This window comes from Euprymna scolopes, chromosome 4, assembly GCF_053919585.1.
Source record: "Euprymna scolopes isolate OS-2025 chromosome 4, ASM5391958v1, whole genome shotgun sequence".
In the NCBI taxonomy this organism is placed as follows: domain Eukaryota; kingdom Metazoa; phylum Mollusca; class Cephalopoda; order Sepiida; family Sepiolidae; genus Euprymna; species Euprymna scolopes.
In genome coordinates this window covers 16,305,200-16,331,007 of record NC_136485.1, presented here as the reverse complement: position 1 = coordinate 16,331,007, position 25,808 = coordinate 16,305,200, and the positions used below count along the sequence as shown (strand labels likewise).

Genomic DNA, 25,808 nt, shown 5'->3' with positions numbered 1-25,808 from the left:
TCGTTCCAATTCCAGCTGATGGCAACCAAGAATGTTTTTTTTTAATCTTTTGAAAACAGTACTATATATTAGGTACAATATAATATTCAATAGAGAATTGGATCTGTAATAATAAATATGAAATCTGCATTAAATAAAATATATTTCAGCATATTTTCTAACAGAGTAAGGATAGGCGCCCCCGCCCGCTTAGTACAATTTAACATACATATATACGATGTTAAGGGAACGGATTTCTCCTAAAATTTATAACTAATCGCTCAGCGTACACGAATACTTCAACTGCTTTTATTTCATTTTTATTTTTTCTCTTTTGCTTAATTTCTTTTGCCGGTGTGATGGCGTGCACCTTCATTAATGTCTCAATTAATTTATTGGGTGTGTCGGGACTTGCTATATCAGACTCCCTCGATAAAGTTACTCGGTTGAGGTTGATCGAGTCCCAACCTGTATCTCAGAAACATTCCTTCCTTCATTACCCCCGATTTCCGTTTGAATGGCGTTGAAATTGGTCCTTCATAATTGTGACCAATTTGTGTGTTTCCAACCGAAGAACGGTTGCTTCCTGTCTGTTCACTTTGTGACTGACTTAACGCAATTCTTGATCATAAGTAGATCAGTTATCTCCCCTGATGGAGACTCAGCAAAGGCGGTGTTTTGTAACGTATCGATCGTGCCACAATGTCCGTATTCAATCTTTAATTACTCAATATCTCTCTTTTCTCACACACACACTCTGTTGCTCTCTTTCTCACTTTCTTTCTCTCTCTCTCCTTCTCTCTCTCCTTCTCTATCTCTATCTATCTATCTATCTACCTATATATATATATCGTCGGCATGCATTCGTGTCCGAATATCATAGTTCCCACGTCCAATACAGAAAAGAAGCAGAGGAGAAAGCTTTATGAGTTTCGTAAGAATTTTAGTCATTATCGGGATGGTGAGTTCTTTTATAGATGGAAAAAACAATTTGAGCTCTGAATGGTCGGGGGCATTGATCACATTGTATTGTGGGGCTGGTTGCGGGTGGTTGGCTCTAAGGGCCCTTTTTTGCCGTTTGGTTATTAAATTGGCTCTTCTATTTTCTTCAAATTGGCTTGTACCCACTTTGACTCTGTTCCTCCATTCATGTATGTTGTTCGATAAGGCTTCAAAGGTTTTTGGATCTATATTGGCCTCACCTAAAGATTTCTTCAGCTGGTCTTTGAACTTAAGTAGTGGGCGACCTCGGAGTCGATTTCCAGTATTTAGTTGACTGAAGAGCACTTGTTTCGGCAGTCTAGTGTCCTTCATGCGAGCCACATGACCAGATCATCTCAATCGATGTTTCATGATCAATGCCTCGATGCAGGTGCCGTTGGCTCTCTCGGGGACAGTTATGTTGGATACATAATCATCCCACTCAATCTGCATGATGGTCCGCAGTTTTTTTTAGTGGCACCACTATTCTCCCTCTATCTGATTGCCATGATATTCAGAATCCCCCAATACAACTCCAGGATAGATATCAAGTTCAGGTTGGATGAAGGAATTTTCAAACTGGCCAGATTAAAATCAAGACGAATGACCAACACCATCAAAGTGACGGAACTGCAATATGCAGACGACAACGCCGCCGTGGCCCAATCCCCAAATGAACTCCAAAAGTCTAGAGATAATTTTCATGCCGCGTACTCATGCTTTGGCCTCACAATTAACAAGACCAAGACCAAAATACTGGCCTACCCACCGCCAGGGCAAGTTGTGTCAGGCTTCAACATCACCATGGCTGGCACCACCATAGAATATATATATATATATATATATATATACATATATATATATATATATTAGGCTAATGCAAAAATAATGTCGTTTTTTGAGAGTTGAACATTAAAAACGACATTATTTGTACACCAACCTAATATATATACATATATATATATATATACATATATATATATATATATATATATATATATATATAGTTCAGAAATTCAAGTTTACAAAATGAAAAATTTGTGAAACTTAAAGAGGATATATAAATCTATAATATTCGAGATAAAGCATCTGTATATAAAGTAAGTTAAAATTTTGCAACGTCGAATTTATAGCATTTATTATTGGAAACAAGGGATACAGATAAAAAATGATTATTTTCTTATTGCATTGAGTTTCAAAGAAGAACTCTTGTCCTTGCAAAATAATATTTATATGGACTAGCACATAGTTTTAATAATTTCAGTGTTTAAAAAACTAAAGTTTTAAAGATAATATAGAAATACTAGCGGGGGTACCCGGCATTGCCCTGGTTTTTAGAGGCGTGTGTGGTTGAGGGGGAATGTCATAACGCTGTTTAAATATTATAAAAACAAACAATGTTAAAACTAATAAAAAATCGTTTAAAAGAAACAATTAAAAAAATGGACGTGATGCAATACGAACGGTCCGGCGGTGCCCGTGTGTTTGAAAAATCTCAAATAAGTTTGATGGGGGCTCGAACTGGAATCATTGAGGCAAGAGCGCAAAAAAACAAAACAAAAAAAAACGTGATGAATTAACTAAAAAGTGAATTAGGTCAAATAACAATTGCGCAGTTAAGTTTGTTTTGCTTTAGTTTCAGTTGTCACATCACACTCGAATTCTAAATGAATGTTTTTGTTTTCTCAAATTCTAAATGAATTTATTTCTTTTACTTTTAATTTAAGTGTAATGCAACTGAAATCACGATATCGTTGCGTTTTAATCTTTGTGTAAAAATAAATGTTGAGTTGAAAGTACTAATAAATAAAGGTCATGGTTAGATTTCACGGTTAGAGTCGTTAAAACCGGAAGTAAAATCCGGTTAGTCTCGCAGATTGTGTCTTACACTAACGAAAAAAAGCAAAAAGAAAAATAATAGTAAGCGCGTTTTCACGGGTTTTTTTTTTTTTTGGTTTTTTTTGTAACTTTTTTTTTATTTCTATTTTATTGTGGAAAAAACAGAAAGCATAAATCAGGTAAAAAAGATACCAAAAACAAAAACGGCATAATTAACCTTGTACGATTCCAAACCGGTGTGTTTCCTCGTACTGTTCCTTGTGAACGCATCCGCTACGGTATAAATGGGGAGAGGGGGAAGGAGGAATCTAATGGAGAGAAAAGATGTTGCAACTTCCATTGAATCTAAGCGATTTTGGCAGTGGACTCTCACCGGAAAAATATAGGAATGTACCATTGTCGAGGAACTGTAGAGGTAATAGGCCTATAGCAAACCTCAGATAATGTGTTACAGTGTGTACGCATTACATTTGAATGTAATGTCATGGTTTTTAATCCTATTAAGGTCAAATTCAGAGGGGAAACATGAGTTCATTTTATTTATTTATTTATTATATATATATATATATATATATATATATTAAAAAAAAATATATATATAAGATAAGAAGAAGAAATAAAAGAAGAATAAAAGATAGGAAAGAAGATAGAAGAAGAAAAGAATAGAAGAAGAAGATAGATAGAAAGATAGAAGATAGATAGAAGATAGAAGTTAGATAGAAAGAATAGAAGAATAGAAGAGAAGAGATATAGATCAAAAAGAATATTCAACTTGAAATCCACGTATAAAGATGAAAGACAGAATTGTAACAAAATCTGAAAACAGTGCGGTTGGTTGGAAGCGTAGATCTGATTGTATTATCCGTAAATCGAATGATAGAATGTCCATCTGTAAATTTGAGGAATTCAAAACCATATAGATCTATAATTCTTGCATGAGAAATTCTGTGGCGTAAAAGCTACGTCTGGAAAGGTTAAAAGAAATAATTTTGATGTTGAAATGCTATTTGTATTAAAATCGCGTGAAAAGATAAACTTTCACGATTCACTTCCATTACGAAGATTTGAAAAGACTAACCTTTCACACGATTTTCGTGCCAATGTTTACTTTTCAACCGCTAATTTCTTACAGTTTGTTGTTTTAAAATGGTCTGATTATAATCAGTTTCACGCTTTGCACTATATATTTCCAAATAATCATATTTATGTACTTACACACACGCATATCTATACACACGCACACACACACACACACACACACACACACACACACACATATATATATATATATATATATATATATATATATATATATATATATATATATATATATATATATATATATATAAATGAATATTAAAAGGATAAAAATCCGACGATATAATTTTAAGAATGGGGACGAAAGACCTAAATGCTAGACGTGTCGCCCGTTCAAGGGCTTTTTTTAAGAATTAGAGCAGCTACAAAATAGTCATGACGAGAGGGTCAGTTATGATGGCCTGGAGATTGAATACCAGATTGCAGTGTAAAAATTTTACTTTGCAACTGAGTCTGAATCCTTCGACTGATAGTAATTATCATTTCCTATATTGAAAATTGCGTAAGCTTGAGACATTACTGTCGGTATGTAAAAACATTACTGCATATGTGTGTGTGTGTGTGTGTGTGTGTGTGTGTGTGTGTGTGTGTGTGTGTGTGTGTGTGTGTGTGTGTGTGTGTGTGATATCTGATGGTACTAATTAGATACGTATAATTGATAAGCTCATCTCAACTATATTATATGTAATTACGATGATTATCGACCAGAGTAGAAGGTCTCGCATTTCTAAACGTTCGGCCTAAAGGTAACGAGTGAATTGTCTGACTGTTATTGCCTTCTTGATGTTTATTATATAAAGGCGGGCTGTACTTTCGCTCTGTATGTGTGTTTCAGAGAGAAAGAGGGAGAGAGAGAGAGACAGACAGACAGACAGACAGACAGAGACAGAGATCGAGAGATAAAGAGGGGGGCTACAATTCTTAAATTAAATCGTATAAAAAAGATGAGTTGTGTTATGGAAATTAATAACCTAAAAGGAGTGGATCTACTGTAGCACACACAGATCAGGCCAAGCAGTTTCTGACTGATGAAGATAAACTAACAAACACTACATCATCGGATTCTGTGTAAAAAAAAAAAGATGCTCTAATATTCATTTAGTTTGGCTCACCAGTTGGGAAATTAATTAATTTTTATTTATCGGCCATCCATAGTGAGAGAGAAAGACAGACAGCCAGATCGACAGACAGAGAGAGGTAGATAGAGAAAGAGAGAGGGATAAGAAAGAAAATTACGTCTAATAGTCGACGAGTGAAATACCTATTTTTTTTTACTTCATTTCTAATTTATCGTCAACTTAAATTTTACCTGAGTTTTTCATTTTTTATGACAAGGCATGAAGCCACTTTGATGTAAGGCAAGGATAAGGATGAGATAGATAGATTTTGAGCTAGAAAATAGTAACTCTTCTCCCTTTTGTCAGAAACATTTGATATGGAATGTGAGGACTAAAGGGCAAAATAAGAGAAACTGCCGAAGTGTCCACTCCTTAGATTCCATACTTTTTTTTACAACATAATTGGAGGTTAAATCAAGGGAGATAATTCATCGAGAGAGATGAGAAGGAATTTTACTAAGAAATTGTCAGTATTTACATGCATATGATTTGTTTTAAATATAGGGCGGAAAGCTCCCAAATTCAAACGGGTATAACATTATTTGGTTGGCCCTCCCTGGCGAACGAGGAAACCTTATAGAACAGTCAATAAACTTATTAACTCCTTCCATTAAGAAAATTGAGGTAATGCCCGGTGATACTACAGAGAAATCACTGAAGAGTTTTGAACTTAAATATATTTTTTTAATTTTCATACAATCTGACTAAGACTTTGTGAAATTTTTAAAAATATGCAAAATTCAGACAATCTTTATTTATGAAAAAAAATGTCTTTTAAGTGTTGCCCATTCAAATCATTTGAAACCATAGAAGCAATCATCAAGAGCAGATGTTTTGGGAAAATATTAGAGATTTTGTAATTCATATTTAAAACTAAGAAAACAAATCATTTGTCATCAAAACTGTCCATTTTTTGCAGAAATACATGATCGATCGCACAATTCCTATGTAACAATAGTGATACACACCAGAAAGTGTTACACACCAGAAAGTGTTACATACCAAAAAGAAAAGAATTGGGACTTATTGAAGGCATAGCCAAGTACGTCCAAGGATAGAATTCTGATGCCATATTTGGGCAGGAGCTGCTAAAAACAACCTATCCTGCCTTGACAGAGTAAAAAATAGACTTCGTGGCTTAGTGGGGGATACCCTTTTTTCTTCCCTGCAACCTCTCTCCCACAGAAGAGACATTGCAAGCCTATCTTTGTTTTATCGTTATTTCCATGGCAGGTACTCGTCTGAACTCCAATCTCTGGTCCCCCCTCGCCAATTTTTTACGAAAAACACCCGTCTAGCTGAATCCACTGTCAAAAACTTTCCTCACTCTTTATAATGCCTAAATCAAAACGTAGATTCCATGAACAAAGCTTCTTTCTTAGAACGGCACGCCTGTGGAACTCTGTTCCGTCTGCCTGCTTCCCATCTGACTGCAACCTGGATGTCTTCAAGTCCAATGTAAGCAAATTCCTGATGAACTGCCCCCTTAAGTAGACACTTTATTAAATCTCCACACTAACGCACTGTACTTACAATAACCCTTATCCCTGAGTGGCTTCCGGGCCTTGATAAGTGGTGACCACCTTGTAAAAAAAAGGCATCAAGGTTAAAAATGCTTTACCTATACGGCATGTAATTGTTTTTATTTAGGTTCGTCGCAAACAAGATATATATATATATATATATATATATATATATATATATATATATATATATATATATATATATATATATATATATATATATTCAGATTTGGGATGTTCAAAAGTAGGGACTAATGAATACAATGAGGTTTTTAGATAGTGCTCGATAACAAGAGCAAAATAGATTTTTATTATTTATTCGAAGGTAAACAGTTACATTTAGTCGCTACAAACAGCCATCTGTTTCAGTCAATGAGACTTCGTCAGGAAACCGTGAACCATTCGACGCTATAGAAAAAAAGAAAAGGTTTTCTTTTTTTTCTATGGTGTCGAATGGCTTACGAAGGCTCATTGACTGAAACAGATGGCTGTTTATAGCGACCAAATGTAACTGTTTACCCTCGAATAAATAATAATAATTTTATATATATATATATATATATATATATATATATATATATATATATATAATTTGGTGGGGGTGTATTGATATTCATATTAAAACCCTTTTTTCTATTCATTTAAAAATAAAGTAAAACTCTGTTACATATATCACTCGTGGAATAGCATTCACTAGCATAGGATCTAGTTAATTTGCATATTCTTTTAAACATTCATTTTAATTGATTCCCTATTAGGTTTTTTTCGGTTTTCTTATGGAATGATCATCTTTAGTTAACTATTGCGTGTAATTATATCAATGCAGATATTCTACATAATTCATACTTGCGTAACATTTGCATAAAAAGTTTATAGGAAACACAAACCCCTTTCTATATATATTTTCGTATGCGTATATATATTACATATAATAAATAAATAAATAAATATATATACATACATATATATATATATATATATATATATATATATATATATATATATATATATAAATTACCTATCAAACTCCTATGTCATTTTTTGGTTTACAAACACGAACCTTAATATGTAGGGTATTTGAACCCATGCGAAACTTTATATTTGGGTTTTCGCCGGAGAAAATACAATTGAAATAAGGTGTACACGTCTGAATTGTCCCTGCTGTAAATAAAAGATAATTTTCACTGCATTGTTTACAATGGATGTTTTGTGTTTTTAAACTTAATAACACAAATAGGCTTCATATGCCGTAGCAACCAAACATATTAAACGAATGAATAAACTTTATCTAATATGATGTGCACAATTGTGTGTTGCACGCACGTTTTTGCAACGCCTTAAAAATACAATTCACTAACTTGACAACTTCCGGCGAACAATAATCTGAAGATTTCAGATAACAGATTTGGACATTTCACTAAAGATCTGGACATTTCACTAAAAATTTGGATATCTCACCAAGGATTTGGAGATATCACAAAAAATTTGGAGATATCACCAAAGATTTAGAGATACTATCAATGGTTTAGAAGTTTCATTAAAGATTTGATGATATTATCAAAGATTATGAGATATCACCAAAAGTTTGGCAAAATCACAAAATATCTGGATATTTCGTCAAAGATCTGAACATTTCATCAAAGATGTAGACATTTTACAAATAATCTGGCGATATCATCGAAAAGCCGAATATTTCATTAAAGACCTGTAGATCTAACTACAGATCTGTACATTTCCCTAAAAATCTGGTAATATCACGAATGGTCTGGAGACATCTCCAAAGACCTGGAGATATCACAAAATATCTGGGGATATCACTAAAGATCTGCAGGTATCGCCAAAGATATGAAAATTTGAAAGTGAGTTTAAAAGTAAATAACTGATTATTTAATGAATTTGTATTAAATGCAAAAGAAAGACTTTTGTAAAATTATTGTTTACAGTTGAAATTTAAGCACTCTTTAAAAATCATTTTTAACGAACATTTTTCACATTTTAAAATTGAACAAAAACTTTCTAACGGTGAAAAACTACGTCTGGGCAGTGGGCAAGATGGTCTTTAAATCAAATAAATCATCACATTTAATCCGTTTCATTTAACCCTTTTAATCCTCTTATGATATTTTTCATCATTCAACTTACAGTTCATATCATTAACGATTATCCTTGAGTGACTTTTGGTCTTATTAAATGGCGACTCATTAGAACAACAAACAAAAAAATTGTCTGTGTTAATTGGGAAAGTCTAATCGAATTATCTTTGATGTAGAGCCTATATTTAATCTCCATTAAGTAATGTCACGGATAACGATTTATGTCTGGCCCCAAACTGAATTACACGTCGCCATGTCTCGTATTTGAAATGCATAAATCACAAAATATGACAATTCAAATGCTTTTCTTTCGCATTTCTTTCATTTTCATTTCTTTCGTTCTTTTGTTCTGCCATTGTTTCTGTCCTCTTTGCTTGCCTGATTTCTTCTGTTTTCTATCTTTTTTGAAAGTCCCCGTTATTTCCACATCTTTTTGTCTTCAACTTTTTCATTCATAATGAAGAACACCATACGTTTGCAAATACTTTGTTTTCCTTTGTGATCTGATTTACAAATCTATTTTGTTTATTAAAAAAAGCGATTGCTTTAATGAACGAATGCTGCCCAAACACAGAGTATCTCTAATTGCATATATGTTTCTCTCCTACTCTCCATTCCTTTCTCTCTCTTTCTCTCTCTCTCTCTCTCTCTATATATATATATATAATTCATTTCTTATTATAAAAAAAATCAATATAATATTGGAAATTGCTACAATACATTGTACATAGATTTTCAGCACTTACTTCAACAGTGTTCAATTAATGAGTTGAGATTATTATGAGTAGTATTATTATTAGTAGTAGTATTAGTATTATTGTTATTATTATTATTAGTAGTAGTAGTAGTATGAAAATATATTTATGGCAATTAAGCTACACAGAAGCATACATGTCTCATTCCGCAGAGAATCGTCAGATTAAATGTTACCATGCTCTACAGAGATGACAGATGGACACTGCATAGTTTAATTGTCATATATATATATATATATATATATATATATATATATATATATATATATATATATATATATATATATATATATATATATATATAAGGAACGTTGCCTGTGTGTTTGCATGTCTATGAGTTCGAACTCTATGAACTTGAAAATGACTGGGTCGATTTTTATAACGTTTCACACGAAGGTACTTTATGTGCATGACAGTGTTTTTAGATAAGTTTTGTGTCGGAATGTCTTCAATAAGTATCGATAATCGATAATCAAAATAACCCTCTGACAGAAGATACAATCGATTTTGACTAAATTTTATACCTTACACAGCCTAACATCACAAGTGCATTTGAGAAATTTAATTACGAAACAAGATGAAAGACTCAACATATAAAATCAACATTAGGTTCTTTGACATAACAGGGGCGCGTTCGAAATTAATGTTTTTTGGTTAAAGCACAATTTCACAGTGATACTTAACTTTTGGGTTTTAAACTTAAAGTGGAGAAATTATCACTACACATCCAGAATTGTCAGTAAAATTATCTAGGGATTCATGACGTAACGGTTAACGCGCAAGACTGCGATACACATGGTCCAGAGTTCAATTCCTATACACAGTCAAATTACGCTGAAGAGAGGTAGATATCTCGAAACATGCGTGTACGTAGGTTACTGTTTTAAAAAATAAATAAAAAATATCATATACATCGAAATAAAATATGGCCGATTTTCTAGGTAAAACGAGCTATTTAACCGTATCTATTGTTAAAAATAACCAAGAAATATATATATATATCTATAATATAAAGCTGAATGTGTGTGTGTGTTTGTGTGTGTGTGTATGTGTGTGTGTGTGTGTGTGTGTGTGTGTGTGTGTGTGTGTGTGTGTGTGTGTGTGTGGTCACGAATAGGCTCCTATATGGTTGACTATTTTAAAAACTGATTACATATAATGATAGAAGATGTATCGAGACACAGGAATGGGTACGTTTGATCTGGCAGAATGCTGGTTAATTAAAATTGTGGGGTCTGCGTTCGCGCCTGGTCCACAAAGTATGGAAATAAAAAATTTAAATATTAAAAAAAAACGTTTATAAGTGTTTTTGATATAGATGTACATAAGAATACTTTGATAAGTATGTTTTAACCTTAATAGGGATGGTATAATAAAATTGTAGGATCTGCGTTCGCGCCTGGCCTCCATAGAATGGAAATAGGCACAAACTTTGATAAAGACTTTTCATATCTATCTGCGTAGGTATACTTTGATAATTATGTTTCAGTTTGAAGAAATATGGCATAATAAAAGTATGGTGTGTTCGTTCGCACCTGACCTCCATAGAATGTAAATATGTCACAAAGTTTAACAAGGTTTTTAATATAGATCCACAGAATATTTTGATAAGTGTTTCAGTGTGAACAGGTATGGTATAATAAATTATGGTGTTTATCTATTTTATTTTTACTTTCATCATATTTTGCTTTGGTTTTGATACCCCAAATTCAACCCAAATTTACAACCCTTGCTTTTCATAATCTATCTAACTTTCATAAATCAGAGTCCATTTTCTGTAGGCTGTTTTTGAACCCAGTCAACGACGGGTACTTTTGCTAGTGTATATATATATATATATATATATATATATATATATATATATATATATATATATACTCTTCAAGGTATTGAAAAGAATTAGATTACTGGTTAGTGAATCTAGTGGTTTCAAGTCTTATAAAATACTGGAAGAAATATTTGCTCAATATACTAGTAGACAGAGCAAATAATAAAAGTAGAACTTATATGTTCAAATTTCATTTAAAAAGAATCACTTTTCAAAATAAAAATGTATTGTTTGAATTTAATAATACTATGTTTAAATTAGAATCCATAATCCATGGATTTTCAATGTAAGTACATCTCCTCAGAGGAACAATTCTAGTAAAATACTAATATGTGTACGAAATTATTTTGCTAAATAGCACATCCAGAGAAAATATTAAAGATGAAATGCCTTTAAGCGACATAGAGAAAGGGAATGATTGCTGAAAAGAAAAAAGAAAAGGATATGATTATAGGTATCCAAATGCGGAATAAATCCTTGAAAAAGGTATGATGGTATAATTAAGTTTCATATTGTTAGAAGATTGGTATGGTGTAGCTACAACCAAAAGTTTTCGGTAATGCACCCAAAGCAAATCGGCAGCAATTCTTCGCGAAAATTAATCCGTTTCACTGCTGGTAGTTTCAGAAAGCAAAATTTCAGCTAAAGGCTGATTTGAACTTCAAACTGAACATTTGGATTTAAAATTTATGGAAAGGAAATATTTCTCATATGTTATATCTCCCCTCTTTGGTTTTCGCACATAAAGTAAATTTCAAGGATTTTTTTACACTGCAAGTGGGGAGATATAACATCTGAGAAATATTTGGAATCAAGTCTTCCCTTGCTGTTATTTCAGATCATTTGAAATCATAGCAGCAGATTTTAGTATCCCCTCCATCAAGGCCAGCGGTTTTGGGGATATATATATGTGTGTGTGTGTGTGTGTGTGTGTGTGTGTGTGTGTGTGTGTGTGTGTGTGTGTGTGCGCACATTAAAAGCAGATTAACGTTTCGCTTCTTTAGTTGATTTCGGTTTATTTGATTAGTCTGAGAGTGTGTCAGTAGTTAAAGGTTCTTAGAATATGCAGCCGCAGTACTTATGTTATTTGTTTGCTAAGATTCAGATTTTGTTTAATCTTTCAAAACCCAACATCCATGCCGACCTATAACCTTACCTAGCACCACACGTGATTACACGCACTTACAGTTAATTTCAATCATGAATTTGATTTTTTTTAGCGTTACGATAATCAAAATATTCACAATTGACTTCACCAACGTCTCATGGAAACTGTTCTTATAGTTGATTCTTGTCACGCGATTAGCAAAAGAATAATATTTTTTAAGATTTCTAGCGAAACGATGAAAATCGGTAGCACCACAAGGTTGATCTCGCAAGTTTTAATTATTGTGGACATCTACCATTGTTTTTTTTTTTGTTTTTTGTTTTTTTTTTTTTGGTTTTTTTTTTTTTTTTTTGGTTTTTGTTTTGTTTTTTGTTTTGTTTTGTCAAGATGGCGATGCGAGACAGTCCCTTTTTTGCTTACTCATAAATTTGATTTCCTTAGTTAAATGTAAAACTACTTGATCAATTTACGTGATTTTTGGAATATAAGATCTTCGTTCTGGGACGGTAACATACATTATAAAGATTTTCTGTATTTTCTGTAGTTTTGTTTTTATAATGAGGTTGGATTCCAAATAAAAACCTCCTCATCTTTAATTCACATCAATATTTAGTTTAATTTTGTATAAAACATTTCCCTACTTCACTCTTTTAAAGTTTCCGATGAAAAAAGAAACGATATGTTTTTTATGTGGTTTGTTTTGTTTCATATAATTCTTGTGTAAGATGTCATTTACTGCGATGCATCAATTGTGTCTTCGTAAGTTTTCTTAGGAAAATGGCTTAAAGTTGAAAATATGCCGCCTTAAAAAACTAAAATTTCAACCAGCATTTCAGAAACTCCAACCTCATAATTTTGCCTATACATTTAATTAGGGGATTATATTCTCGTGCATAGAAATATATTATTAATATTATTTCTTTTATTTTCCAGGACGAGCCTGTTTCCAAGTCTATGAAATCATTAATTAGCATATCGACAGTTATTCTTCTAGGATTAATTCTCGCCTATCATGCACTAGAAGTACAGGTAAGACATTTTTCTTCTTTTTCTTCTTTTTCTTTTCCTTCTTCTTCTTCTTCTTCTTCTTCTTCTTCTTCTTCTTCTTCTTCTTATTATTATTATTATTATTATTATTATTATTATTATTATTATTATTATTAGCTGTCGACATTGTTATTGTAATTGCGCTGCTGTCAAGAGGGATTTGGATAAAAATGTTAACTTGTTCTTTTTTTCTCACATTATTTTTTTTGTTTTCAGGTTCTAACGATTGTTTTTCTTTTGCGTTCGCAGGTATCACGAGCATCAATATTAACGCCTAAGAGACACATTTAACACATAAAATATCCTTGTAAATAACTAAAACGCGAAATTTAATTCGTGATAAACGATTTGCTATTGTTTTTGTTGTCGTTGTTGTTGTTGTTGTCGTTTTTCTGTTCCAATTCGTCGGTGTTTTGTGAACGCCAGTTTTATTGATAAAAAAAATAATGAAACAAAACTGAACAAAATTTGCAGACTTTGAAATCGTCTCTTAATCACTGAACTCTTCATATCTTCTACTAGTCTTTACGCAATGTCTTCATGCAAGTAACTGGCCAGAAGTGATGCAAAAATAAACGAGAAGCAATTAGCCAAAGTACAACAAAGGGAAGTCGACAAAGTATTTCAATCTTAGATATTTTTTTACAGAAGCCATATATTATTTTACAGAAGCTATATATATTTTTTACAGAAGCCGTATATTATTTTACAGAAGCTATATATTATTTTACAGAAGCTATATGTTATGCATGCATTTAATTGGTTGACACGTTATCTATGTCTTTTTTATACCAAATCGCTTTCATTTAGTAACCATTCCTTACTCCTGCTAATCATGCACGTTTTTATGTCTTTGCTGCCGAGGCGCAAGCTGGTATTTGATCAATATCGAAGATCTGACGTTAAAAAACCCGTGCTTGTTAAGATAGAGTCGACGGATCGATTTATTAAGTAGGTCCTTTTAAGCAAAAACAATATTACGTACATAATTGTAATATATCCAAAAATTACGAAAAGTCATCGAGTAGTACAAATGCTATTGTGTTTTTTTAGTTTTAAAAAATGTCTATTATTATGGGTTGAAAAATACGTCAAATACGTGTTTTAAAAGGGAGATAAGTATTCCCCTGCATTCACAATCTTCAAGGCGTTCACATCTAGTGAAAATACCATTTTCACAAATTTTCGCAAAAATTGCTTTTAACTAGAAAATAACATTCTACTCGAGGAATTTTCGTAATTTGTATATATATATATATATATATATATATATATATATATATATATATATATATATATATATATATTACTATTTTAAACAATTAAGTGCGTAATATTACTTTTGCTTAAAAGGACATATTTAAAAATCGATTTGCCAACTCTATATTAACAAGCAGCAAAAAGCATGTAAACACAGATACATTGGAACACGTATAATACCACAGTAGATTTTATGTACAGTGCAATGCACTACAAATATGTTCATATTCAATAAATACACCACTTTCTACACTGGCGAGATTCCTTCTTTTACGGCCGTAAGTAAATAAAAAGGTTTTTAACCGCACAGCAGGCATTTTCTTCGGCAATTACTAACAAGCGACAAGTATACAGCTATGTTTAATCATTCCAGCCTTCTTCTTCTTCTTCCTCTTCTTCGTCTTCTTTACGAATACCCCGAAAAAAAAAGAAACCGAACTTTTCTTGGAGTCGATTTCATTAAATCCTACGTTAAAACAGGATTATGGTCTCAACTACGAATTGAGAGATCGTATTTGCGTCCATGCTTTCTATAAAATATTCACTAAAAGCAGAATAACTAAAACCAGGCTTCAATATTAAAAGAAAGAAACTACATCAAAGCAGCTCGAAGTGAAAATGTGAAAGAAAAAAAAATTCAGAACTCCTTCTTACCAGCGCCGCAATTCGTACCAACTCTTAACTTAATCCACAATTCAAAACACTTATTCTCAATATCTCTCGATTATCAAAAACTTTACATGCTCTCTCTCTCTCTCTCTCTCTCTCTCTCTCTTTCTCTCTCTCTCTCTCTCTCTCTTTCTCTCTCTTTCCCTCTCTCTCTCTCTTTCTCTCTCTCTCTCGCTATATGTTTATATATATATATATATATATATATATATATATATATATATATATATATATATATCGGCTGTCAAAAACTTGACTTACTGTGAATTCGTCCTTCTTATAGCCGCTATTCCCCTCATAGGCAAATGAACGCCACATTTATAAAATCCATCTACAAAGTTACGTTTTCTTTTCTTCTTTTTCCTTCCTCGATCCCGTCACTTGATAGGCTAAACAGAGGCGCTGCTACTTGTGTGCGTAGTACCTTCTATTACAGAGAATGAAATCATCGATTTATGTTTGGCAATAGTTTTATTTCTTTTTTAGGGGTTTCCAAATATGAATATTTGTAAAATATTTCAAAAAGGTATGCCTTTGATCGCTGTGGGTTACGTAGCTTCTCTTCTAACTCGCAAGGATGCCACAGATAAAAATTAAACTGGACTTACTTGGTGTCTTTTGACAGTTGCTCGTCTGGTCATTTCATGCAGCATTTAAACACGTAGAAAAATCGAACAAAAACGGATTTTATGTTGTTTTAGTCTTACACTCACGTTTCCATGTACAATGGCTCCATAACGAAAGCCCTAATAAGGAAATCCGGCGCGGAATGTACTTTTTTCAAATATCTGTCTTCTGGTCAATTCACCATTTTGAAAAACATCCGTTTTTACATACACACATTCTTTTTATAAACAAAGAAAAACGATTTTACGTCTTGAATTTCAAAAATCCTAACCTGTCAAAAACATACTTTGAATTTCAGATGCAATTAAATATAACATTTGCTAACTTATATTTGTCAAAACCTAATTATATTCTGCTAAAAAATAAGGCATTTTACTAATCAATAACCAATGGTAGAGCGAACCTCCAAATGAGTAAAAGAACTAATGTGATTATCAATGAAAAGAAACACCCTCCAAAAAAATGATTTATGTCATTCTGGGCAAACTGATTTTTTATCACCACAGAATACAAATTAACTTAAATTCAATAGTTAAACAACACTTCTGTCGTGCCCTACGTGAATGCATCTGTCACGCTATGCATATGTGTTATTGAATTTATGGTTGAAATATTTGCTTTCTATTTAAATACGTTGTGAATTCGTGGAAGCAAATTGATTCAGCGATTAAATATAAATTAATTGATTTAATGGCATGATAATTTTCCAACAAAGAGAATTTTCATTGTTGGCATCCGCCAGTCTAGAGGACTATGGGGTTACGTTTGTACAGGTGATTGAACACCGTCTTCTGTGGCTGAATAAGTCTATTTTTACATTGTTGGTTGCAGACGTCGCAGGTGTAGTTCGGTGCATCGTATTGGTGGTCTGTTGAATTTTGTTGACTAGCCTTCCTGAATTTGGTCTCCGCCCATTCTGCGATGGACCTTTCACTTTCACTAGTGGCCAGGCCTTTGGGTACCGTTTGTCCCCAGATGTTGCGGACTTTAGCTTTGGGTTCCCAGCTGGTAGGGACAATATCACATGTTTTCATGTCGTTATATATATATATATATATATATATATATATATATATATATATATATATATAGTTTTAAAGGATAAAAACTTCCAAGACTATATATATATATATATATATATATATATATATATATACTTCGGATTCACCTCACTATATCCTGCTTTTTTCTCTTAATTTTCTCCTGCAAATTTGCTTTGCTATTTTAATTCTAATACATTGGTTAACCCAAAAACTCTCATCCATTCTTTCAACGTAACCATGTCAACGAAGCCTCATGTTTTGCAAGCATCTTCCTATTCTGTCGAGACGTTATCTTCTCCTATAGTCATCATAAATTAGCATATTGTTAAGACTTACAATGTTGTATAGGTAACGGACAACGTCGGAAAATATCGGAGCCGGACAAAACCAAATGTGAATAGGATTGTTGGCGATGACGGCAAACCTACATTCCGATCGAAAATCAAGATGATGAAACAATAAAAGAAATATTTTACTCTGGAATGGATTTCATATCAGTACAAATCATAATACAATAGAAGAATGTCAAAATAAATAACTGAACAGTAATTGAAACCAATGAAATTTTGAATATAAATAAGTCGAAACAAAGAAAGTCAGACAGAAGAGAAGAGAGAGAAACCAGTTAGATACTTCTGCCGTCGCTCGACCAACCAACAGCACACAACCCGCCATACCGGCCCAACTTTCGCTTATCATACTCCACTGTAAAATAAATAGAACTTTGTTGATTTAACAAGTTGTTTCATTACAAAATCCACGATCATCAGAGTGTGTATACTATGTTACGCATTTCGTAAAAGTGCGTCCATGAAGTATATGAACGACAATATAACAACAGTACACATTTATAGTATCATTGTATATGTAATAAATATATGTATGCGTGTGTATCATTGTATATATAATATATATATATGTATGCGTGTGTATAATTGTATATATAATATATATGTGTGTGCCTGTGTGATTTATTGTATAATATATATATATGTGTGTGTGTGTGTGTGTGTGTGTGTGTGTGTGTGTGTGTGTGTGTGTGTGTGTGTGTGTGTGTGTGTGTGTGTGTCATTGTATATAATATATATCTGTGTGAGTGTGTCTGTATTGATCTTGGAATTATAAGAGAGGTGAGAATAAATAAAAACATGTTCACATTTAAGATTGCAGATACTATCTATGTTTGTCCCCTTTAAGCATATATGTGATTTAAAAGATTTTAAAGCAATTATGAAATTAAAGGATTTCTTATCCACGTCCGTGACACAGATGCTGAGTGAATAAGATGAATGAAATCGGGTCAATCGATTCGATGCAAACGTTTGTCGCCAACCTTCTGTTCGTCGAAAGACAAATACCTAACACATGTTGCACTAATATGAGTAAATAACACGAACACGTGCCTTTCTTTTAAGCTGCAAGAAAAAAATTCTCATTGATTAACACGCCCACTTGGGTCAACTCAAATACAATCACAAATAAGCAAAAAAATCACTCAAGAAAAACGTAACACAAACTACACACACACGCACACTCAAACTCATATATATATACATATAATTTATCAATGAAATGTGTATATCCTCAGACAAGTGCTTGTTTTATCTTGTAAAACTTATCACCCTGGATATGTATGAAATTAACCTGACGAATATACAGTTCTAACCTAAGATTTCAGGGCTTATAACACTAAATCTATACCTATGCAAGAACCTATGCAATACAGCTTATATATATATATATATATATATATATATATATATATATATATATATATATATATATATATATATTTATTACCGTTTTATTTGCTGAGTTATACACATGTTTCGGTTACCGAATCGTATCCACGACCCAGTTACTTCATCAGAAAGTCTGATGAAGTTGCTGGGTCGTTGATACGACTCGATAACCGAAACATGTGTAAGTAAGTAGATAACACTGTAATAAAAATATATATCTGCAATAGTATTGAGCACTTATTACCATTATTGGTATATATATACGTATATATAGGTATATATATATATAGATAGAGACATAAGTATAGAGAGTGTGTGTGTGTGTGTGAGAGAGAGAGAGACAGACAACGAGAGAGAGAGTGAGAGAGAGAGACAGCTTTTATATCGCAGCGTTAAACAGATATAATTAATTCATCCCAAACACAGAGTTCCCCCTTTAAGGTGACCAATACACACGCATATATATATATATATATATATATATATATATATATATATATATATATATATATATATATAGTATATATTTTGGGAAAATGTTCAATGGTAATGGTATGACTGTATAAGCTATACTAGTGCTTTTATTGCAATAGAAGGCGTAAGCATTTAGTTTAAGCAAATATATATTGTTGACACTCAGAAGACGCACCCTAAATAATAAAGTTTACAAAACAAAAAAGAGTGCCTATGTTACTCACTTTGTTGCCTAAAATATATATTTCAAAATACACTGATCCGTTGATTCATTTACATGGAAATAGAAACATACACATATACCTAAGTTTATATAAAGATATACGAGAGACATTCCAAAAATATTGCCTCCATTTTTTGTTACAGACAAATGGATCAGAGGGGAATTCAAATTGCATTGTCATTATGACTGAACTTATGCATTTATTACCTAAAGATTTCATCTCTTTGTTGCAGATATTGACGATGTGAAACACTGAGAAAGCATTAAGGTGCGTCATTGAATTCCTGGCAACCTGCATTGAGAATGATTGTGACAATGTAGAAAAATAAATAATAGCGCACAAAACGTAACTCGTTTTAATGTTACGAATCCCGTCTTCGTAACTCTTTAACGTTTTAAATTTTAAAATATATTAAGCTTTACTTTTGGAACGATTTTTGTATGACAAAGCACGCTCCAGGGTTCATGCACAGCCATCGTTCATCGCTGTCAAAAATGCACTGATAATGGGGGTGATTGTGTAGAAAAAAAAAAATCTGGAGCACTGCTTTTAATAGTACCACTCCAGTTCCTGTAGCTCTTCAACTTTTGGAGTTAAAAAAAATAGGCGGCTTTATTTTTAGAACGACCTTCGCATGAGAAAGTGCGCTCTGGACATCCATGCATATTTGCTGTTCATCGCTGGTAATAGTGCATTGAGAATCGTGGTGACTATGTAGAAAAATAGATTATGCAGCACAAAAGGTCGTTCGTTTTAATGGAACCACTCCTGTTTTCGTAGCTCTTCAACTTTTTGAGTTAAAAAATAGGAGGCGTTACTTTTGGGACGACCCTCATACATGTCTTATATATTTCATTGGCTTTAATGATAACTTTCATTTAATACTAGCATTTCAGCCCGGCATTGCCCGGGTGTTTGAAGGTGTATGCTGAGCAACAAAAAAAAAGCGGTTAATTTTTTTCAACTTTGACCCCTATTATGACCCCTTAACATTTATTGTTTTGAGCTCAAATCAAGTTATTAATTTAGATCCATGTCCAAGGAACCTATATCTAAAATTTCTAGTGTTTAGACCAAAAGTTCTCGGAGGAGTTTGGTAGAGTTCTCAAGGATCAAATCGTTGAACTTTGACCCCTTAACAGCCAAATTTCTGGTCGAAAACCGATCACAAAGATTTTCCCAATCTCAGTAATCTGTTTACTAAATTTCGAGTCTGTAGTCTTAAAATTGACAGAGTTATTGCGTAGGGAAATTTACACACACATACACACCGACAATTGGACACAAACACAGACACGTTCACTTTTATAGATATATAGATAGATTAAGATTATTTGATAATCATTTTCTTATATATAACCATTATTTTTTTTTATTTCTTAATCGCCACTAAAATTATTGTATTTCTAAATTTCTATCGTAAATATTATATTTTGTTTTCTTGTGTGTACATAATAATATGCCCGTTTTTCAAAAGAATTTTGCACCGAGTTCATCGTTTCCTAAGCGTCTGGCGTAATTCAACATTCCGTTTAGTTTACTATTTTATAAAACGTCTGGCAAATGTTCAACCATTTTGTTTTACTCCTGTAACCACACACCAACCGATAAGGCCGTCGTATGGGTCGAAATGAACTTATTACTCGATTCCATTGTTGCAGTTTGTGCACGAATAACGTTGGATAAGGTATGAACTTAAAATTTACCCCACATTTGGCTAACATAGCGACTTGTATTCAATTAATTGTACATGATTACAATAGCTTCGCCATTAGTTAACGCCAAAAAAGGGAATATTATTTATCTTCTCATCAGGGGGTTAGACACTAGATCAACAGTGATTTTCAGAATCTAGTACACTAAGATAATGTATTATGGTCTACAAAAATGCATGAGAGGCCCGTTAGTATTTCCCAGTACTGACTCCTCAGGCAATAAACTAACCCCTTCTCAGAGAGAAAGAAAAGCCTGGATGGGTGGATTTCCTAGGGCTGAGCAGCAGCGTATTCCAGCCTAACAGTAATACAGTCGGACCGCTTTAATCACGAAGTAACAGCCGATGTCTAGGTATCCCTTCAACTTATAAAAACGTTTTTGATTGATGAAAATTAATCATAATATTTTTAGTATCTTTTAATTGATTTAACGTAAAAAGAGTAAAGAGTTGTGTGTGTAATTACTAATTATATCGATTGCTTCTTTTAGAGGTACGTTAGTAAATAAACTTTCTACGCCAAGGAAAGCAATGAAAACACTGCTTCCTTTGATATAGAAAAGTTATTCACTAATGTACTTCTAAAAGAAACAATAATAATTCGCCTTCTTCTTTTTTTTGTATTTTTTATGCTTTCTATTTGTTTGTATATTAATCCTTCCATTAAATCTTCGTTGGGGGAGCTATTAAATGTACATTTAAAACGGGCATCTTTGACATAAAAACGCATAAAATATATTTTAAACAAAGCAATGCAAATATAAAATAATTTAAAGAGTAGAAAACAATCTATCTTTGAATTGATAATATATATAATTATACAAGCTATATAATATATATATATATATATATATATATATATATATATATATATATATTAGACATTAAGAGGAGATTATAGATAGATATATAAACACCCGTCCACATACACCTTTCACGATAAAGCTAGATCCCAGAATTAGATAGAATCGAGTAATTGCATCAATTACTGCCCCAATTAGTCAAATCACACACGCGCGAGCGAGCGTATATATATATATGTGTGTGTGTGTGTGTGTGTGTGTGTGTGTGTGTGTGTGTGTGTGTGTGTGTGTGTGTGTGTGTGTGCGTGTGTGTGATTTGACTAATTAGGGCAGTAATTACATATGAATAAATAACATAAAGTTCCCACTTAGTGCAATACTAGAGCTATAAATATTGTTCGTTGAAGATACGTTAATGGGGATGGATACATAAGTATTTACTCATTTCTCGAAACTTTTTCTTTTATTGGTCACAACATTGCGTACGATTGTTTCAGCCTCCGGTGTTGGCATAAAGCAATATAACGGTCCATCAAATTATAATTTGCACAAAGTTGGGCTTCATCAGTATATTAGAAAAAAAAACAGTATTTTAAAAATTTTCCAGACCACAAAAAGGACCATTCCAGTTAATAAACTTTCGTACTAATTTTCGGCTGTATCAATTGGAAAGGCCTTATCTAAATTAAAACTTTATGTTATTTATTCATATGTAATTACTGCGCCATACAAACGTGTGTGAGTTCGTTTCCTATGGACTCGAAAACAGCTTGGAAAATTTGTATGAAATCTCACGCGCAGCTACTTTATGTGCTTGGCAGAGTTCTTAGATAGTTTTTATCGGAATGTCTGCGATAAGTATCGATAATTGATAATCGAAATAAAACGATAAAAGGAGGAACAGGCGATTTTGACTAAAGTTAACACCATTAAACTGCCTAACATCACAGGTGCATTTTAGAAGTTTTATTACAACACAAGCCGAAAGGTTCGACATATAAAAACTACAGTAGGCTATTTTATATGACGGATGCACGTTCGAAATAAAGGTTTCTATTTAGAGCACAACTGAAGTATGATACTTGATTTTTACATTTTAAACCTTAATTCAATTAATTTTATAAAATCAACAGTAGGTTCTCTATGGTGCAACGTAGATTACAATGTATTGTGAACTAAGTCACTGTAAGAAGCATATGAGCTGGTGCACCGCGATGGGTCCCTAACTAGAACAAGCAGTCATTTTGATTGAAAATTTAGATTGCACCGATTCTGATACCAATAAATATATGGGAGTGTGAAATATTCGTTGATCATCATTCAATCCCGGGCAACCTCGGGACACCCTGCTAGTATATATATATATATATATATATATATATATATAGAGAGAGAGAGAGAGAGAGAGAGAGAGAGAGAGAGAGGAAGAGAAAAAGAAAGAAAGAACAATATATATATACAGAACTAGAATAGGAGGTAAAAGTCAGCCAAACCTTTGTCTGGGTGCAGTCTGGACAGTGTCTAATGAAAACATTAACCTGGCCAGATGTTTATTTATGCCTCTTCTTTTCAAGTTCATGCTTACCACCTCTCCCCACGTTTTTCTTGACCTTCCCTGTTAACTGAAGCTGCTAACTCAACTGTTCTCTATCTACTCAGCCAGAAATCCTGATCAATCATTTAAACGTGATCATACTTTCAAAGTCAACTCTTCTGCCCACATCTCTCTATACTATCCAGATTTAAACTTCCTCTGAAGTCATCAGATCTAACCCACATCGTTTCTTTCTCTCCGGTTCACCTAAACATATTCAATTGTTCCTTTGAGTTGTATTCGCTTTCCATGGTTATTATGACTCACCTTAAGTTTAATGATTATTATTTCTTAGTTGATGTCCATCTCCGTCCCACGGCAAGAAGATGCGACACAAGGTCAGAAAAGTGGAATTTTAAAAAAACAGCACCCCAGGGGAAGAGCACTCTGACCTGCAAAAACGTCTGGACAGCCCATCGACATTTCCCTCAAGGAATGGCGCAGGCGATTAGCAATAAACTAACCCATTCACAAAGAGTGAGAAGGTAAAACCGGACAGGATAACCCGAGCATATGCAACTAATTTATTACTGTTGAAAACTAATGGTTTTCTGTGGAATCTGAGTTACAATAAGTCTACTACACGCCCTAGCTTTTCAATCAAGATCTGATTGGTGTAATCCTTCCTTGATCTTTTCAAATTATATAACACTCCACGACCACTTTCTGCGACGCCAACTCATTTTTTTAGGAGAGAGGGTCAGGTTATAGGATTTTTCTAAATATATCAACCCAAGAACTTTCAGTGCTATTGTGATTGTTTTACTGTGCTGTATAATTTAAACTTACCTGAAGTCGAGCAATGTCATTGATGTATGTGGGTTGGTTTCCGCATCTAAAATAATAATATCCCAGCTTCATGTCAATTACTCCTTTGATTTCGATATGTCTTACTCTATTTTCAGGGGGGGGTTTATGTGTATGTATGGCCAGCAAAAAGTTGGAAACTATAAGACAAATATCTGCAAAGCTGGTATAATCTGTTTCTGCATTGCCCTGGATGAATATCATCTAACATTTTAGAAATAAGTATTTATCCTTGGACCATAAACTGACAGAGATTACATCTGTCGGTGTGAGGGGGTCAGTTTTTTTTGGGAGGGGGGGGGGTGCAATTTTATGTATATAAGAGAGTAACTCTGATTTTTTTACGATGTGTATGTGTGTGTGTGCGTATGTGTGCGTGTGTGTGTGTGCGTGCGTGTGCGCGTGTGTGTGTGTAGAAATTTCCAGGTTGGTATCTGGAGGTGCATTAATTTACTGGGAGAGATGCACCCGCAGTCTTTGTTAAGACATACATTTTGGAGAAGGAAACTGTGGCAGTTATCTGCACTGACGGAGGCTACCAGTAATACCAAAACATGTGGATGGTTCTACGCAAAGACGTTACCATTACAAACAAGTCATCTGTGTGGGTTTCCAAGCAACTAAGTTGTTGTGGCGGAACCTCATACGTCGCAATCAACAGGAGAGTCCATTCCTCCGGCCTTGGCAGACGTGTTTTAAATATTCTCTCCAGTGCTTTTTCTGTGCATATTTGAACTTTTCTTTTAATGATTTGGAACTCATTCCATTTGTGATTTTTTTCCAAGGAATTCTGCCTTTTGGATCATTTTGGACCATTTGGAACTTACCTGTTGGATTGGAAATTTTTAATTCGACCGTGTTTGGATTTTACCATTCTTGGATTTTTTACCCTTCACCGGACTATCCATTCATGTGAAATCTTTTTATCATTTTTCTTTTACCTCCTATTCCCCTTACCTCACCCTTTTTTTAACCAAGTAAGATATGTGACTTACTTGTAGTTTCATTAAATACTTTTACATGCAAAATCCGATCCCGCATTTTGCTAATTCCTGCCCTCTAATGAGAAGGAGAGTATTTCTTCGAAACTCCGCGGATTAAGGACTACCCACTTATCTTGTGCTTCCTTTTTAAAATTAAATATGTTTTTAACTCTTTTTCAAGATGTCTTTTAACATGTTTTATTAATCATTTGTTCACATATATATATATATATATATATATATATATATATATATATATATATATAAAGTAAGATGATTGATAATTTATAATTAAAATTAAAAATTAAAAATCGGTTTCATAAGGAAGAACAAAAAATCAATAAATTGTACGATCGTTTCGGAAACGATGTTTTTATTGTGATAGGCATTGAGTCTTGGACAATAATTTTATATAGTTTTTCAAACAAAGTCTCTTCATAAGCAAAAATATTGGGTCGGGTTTTTTTGTAAAGACACCAAAAATAAATCTAGCATTTTT

At 33.0% G+C, this 25,808-nt stretch overlaps 1 protein-coding gene across 2 annotated transcripts in view; it reads left to right on the top strand.

Moving 5' to 3' along the window:
* The window catches only part of LOC145266837 (uncharacterized), a 791,045-nt gene that overhangs the window by 265,616 nt on the left and 499,621 nt on the right, over positions 1-25,808 (top strand). For both annotated transcript variants that reach the window (XM_080122656.1, XM_080122655.1), the window contains exon 2: positions 13,256-13,351. In XM_080122656.1, coding sequence (XP_079978782.1) covers positions 13,256-13,351 — 96 coding nt within the window. The remainder of the gene's footprint in view (positions 1-13,255; positions 13,352-25,808) is intronic.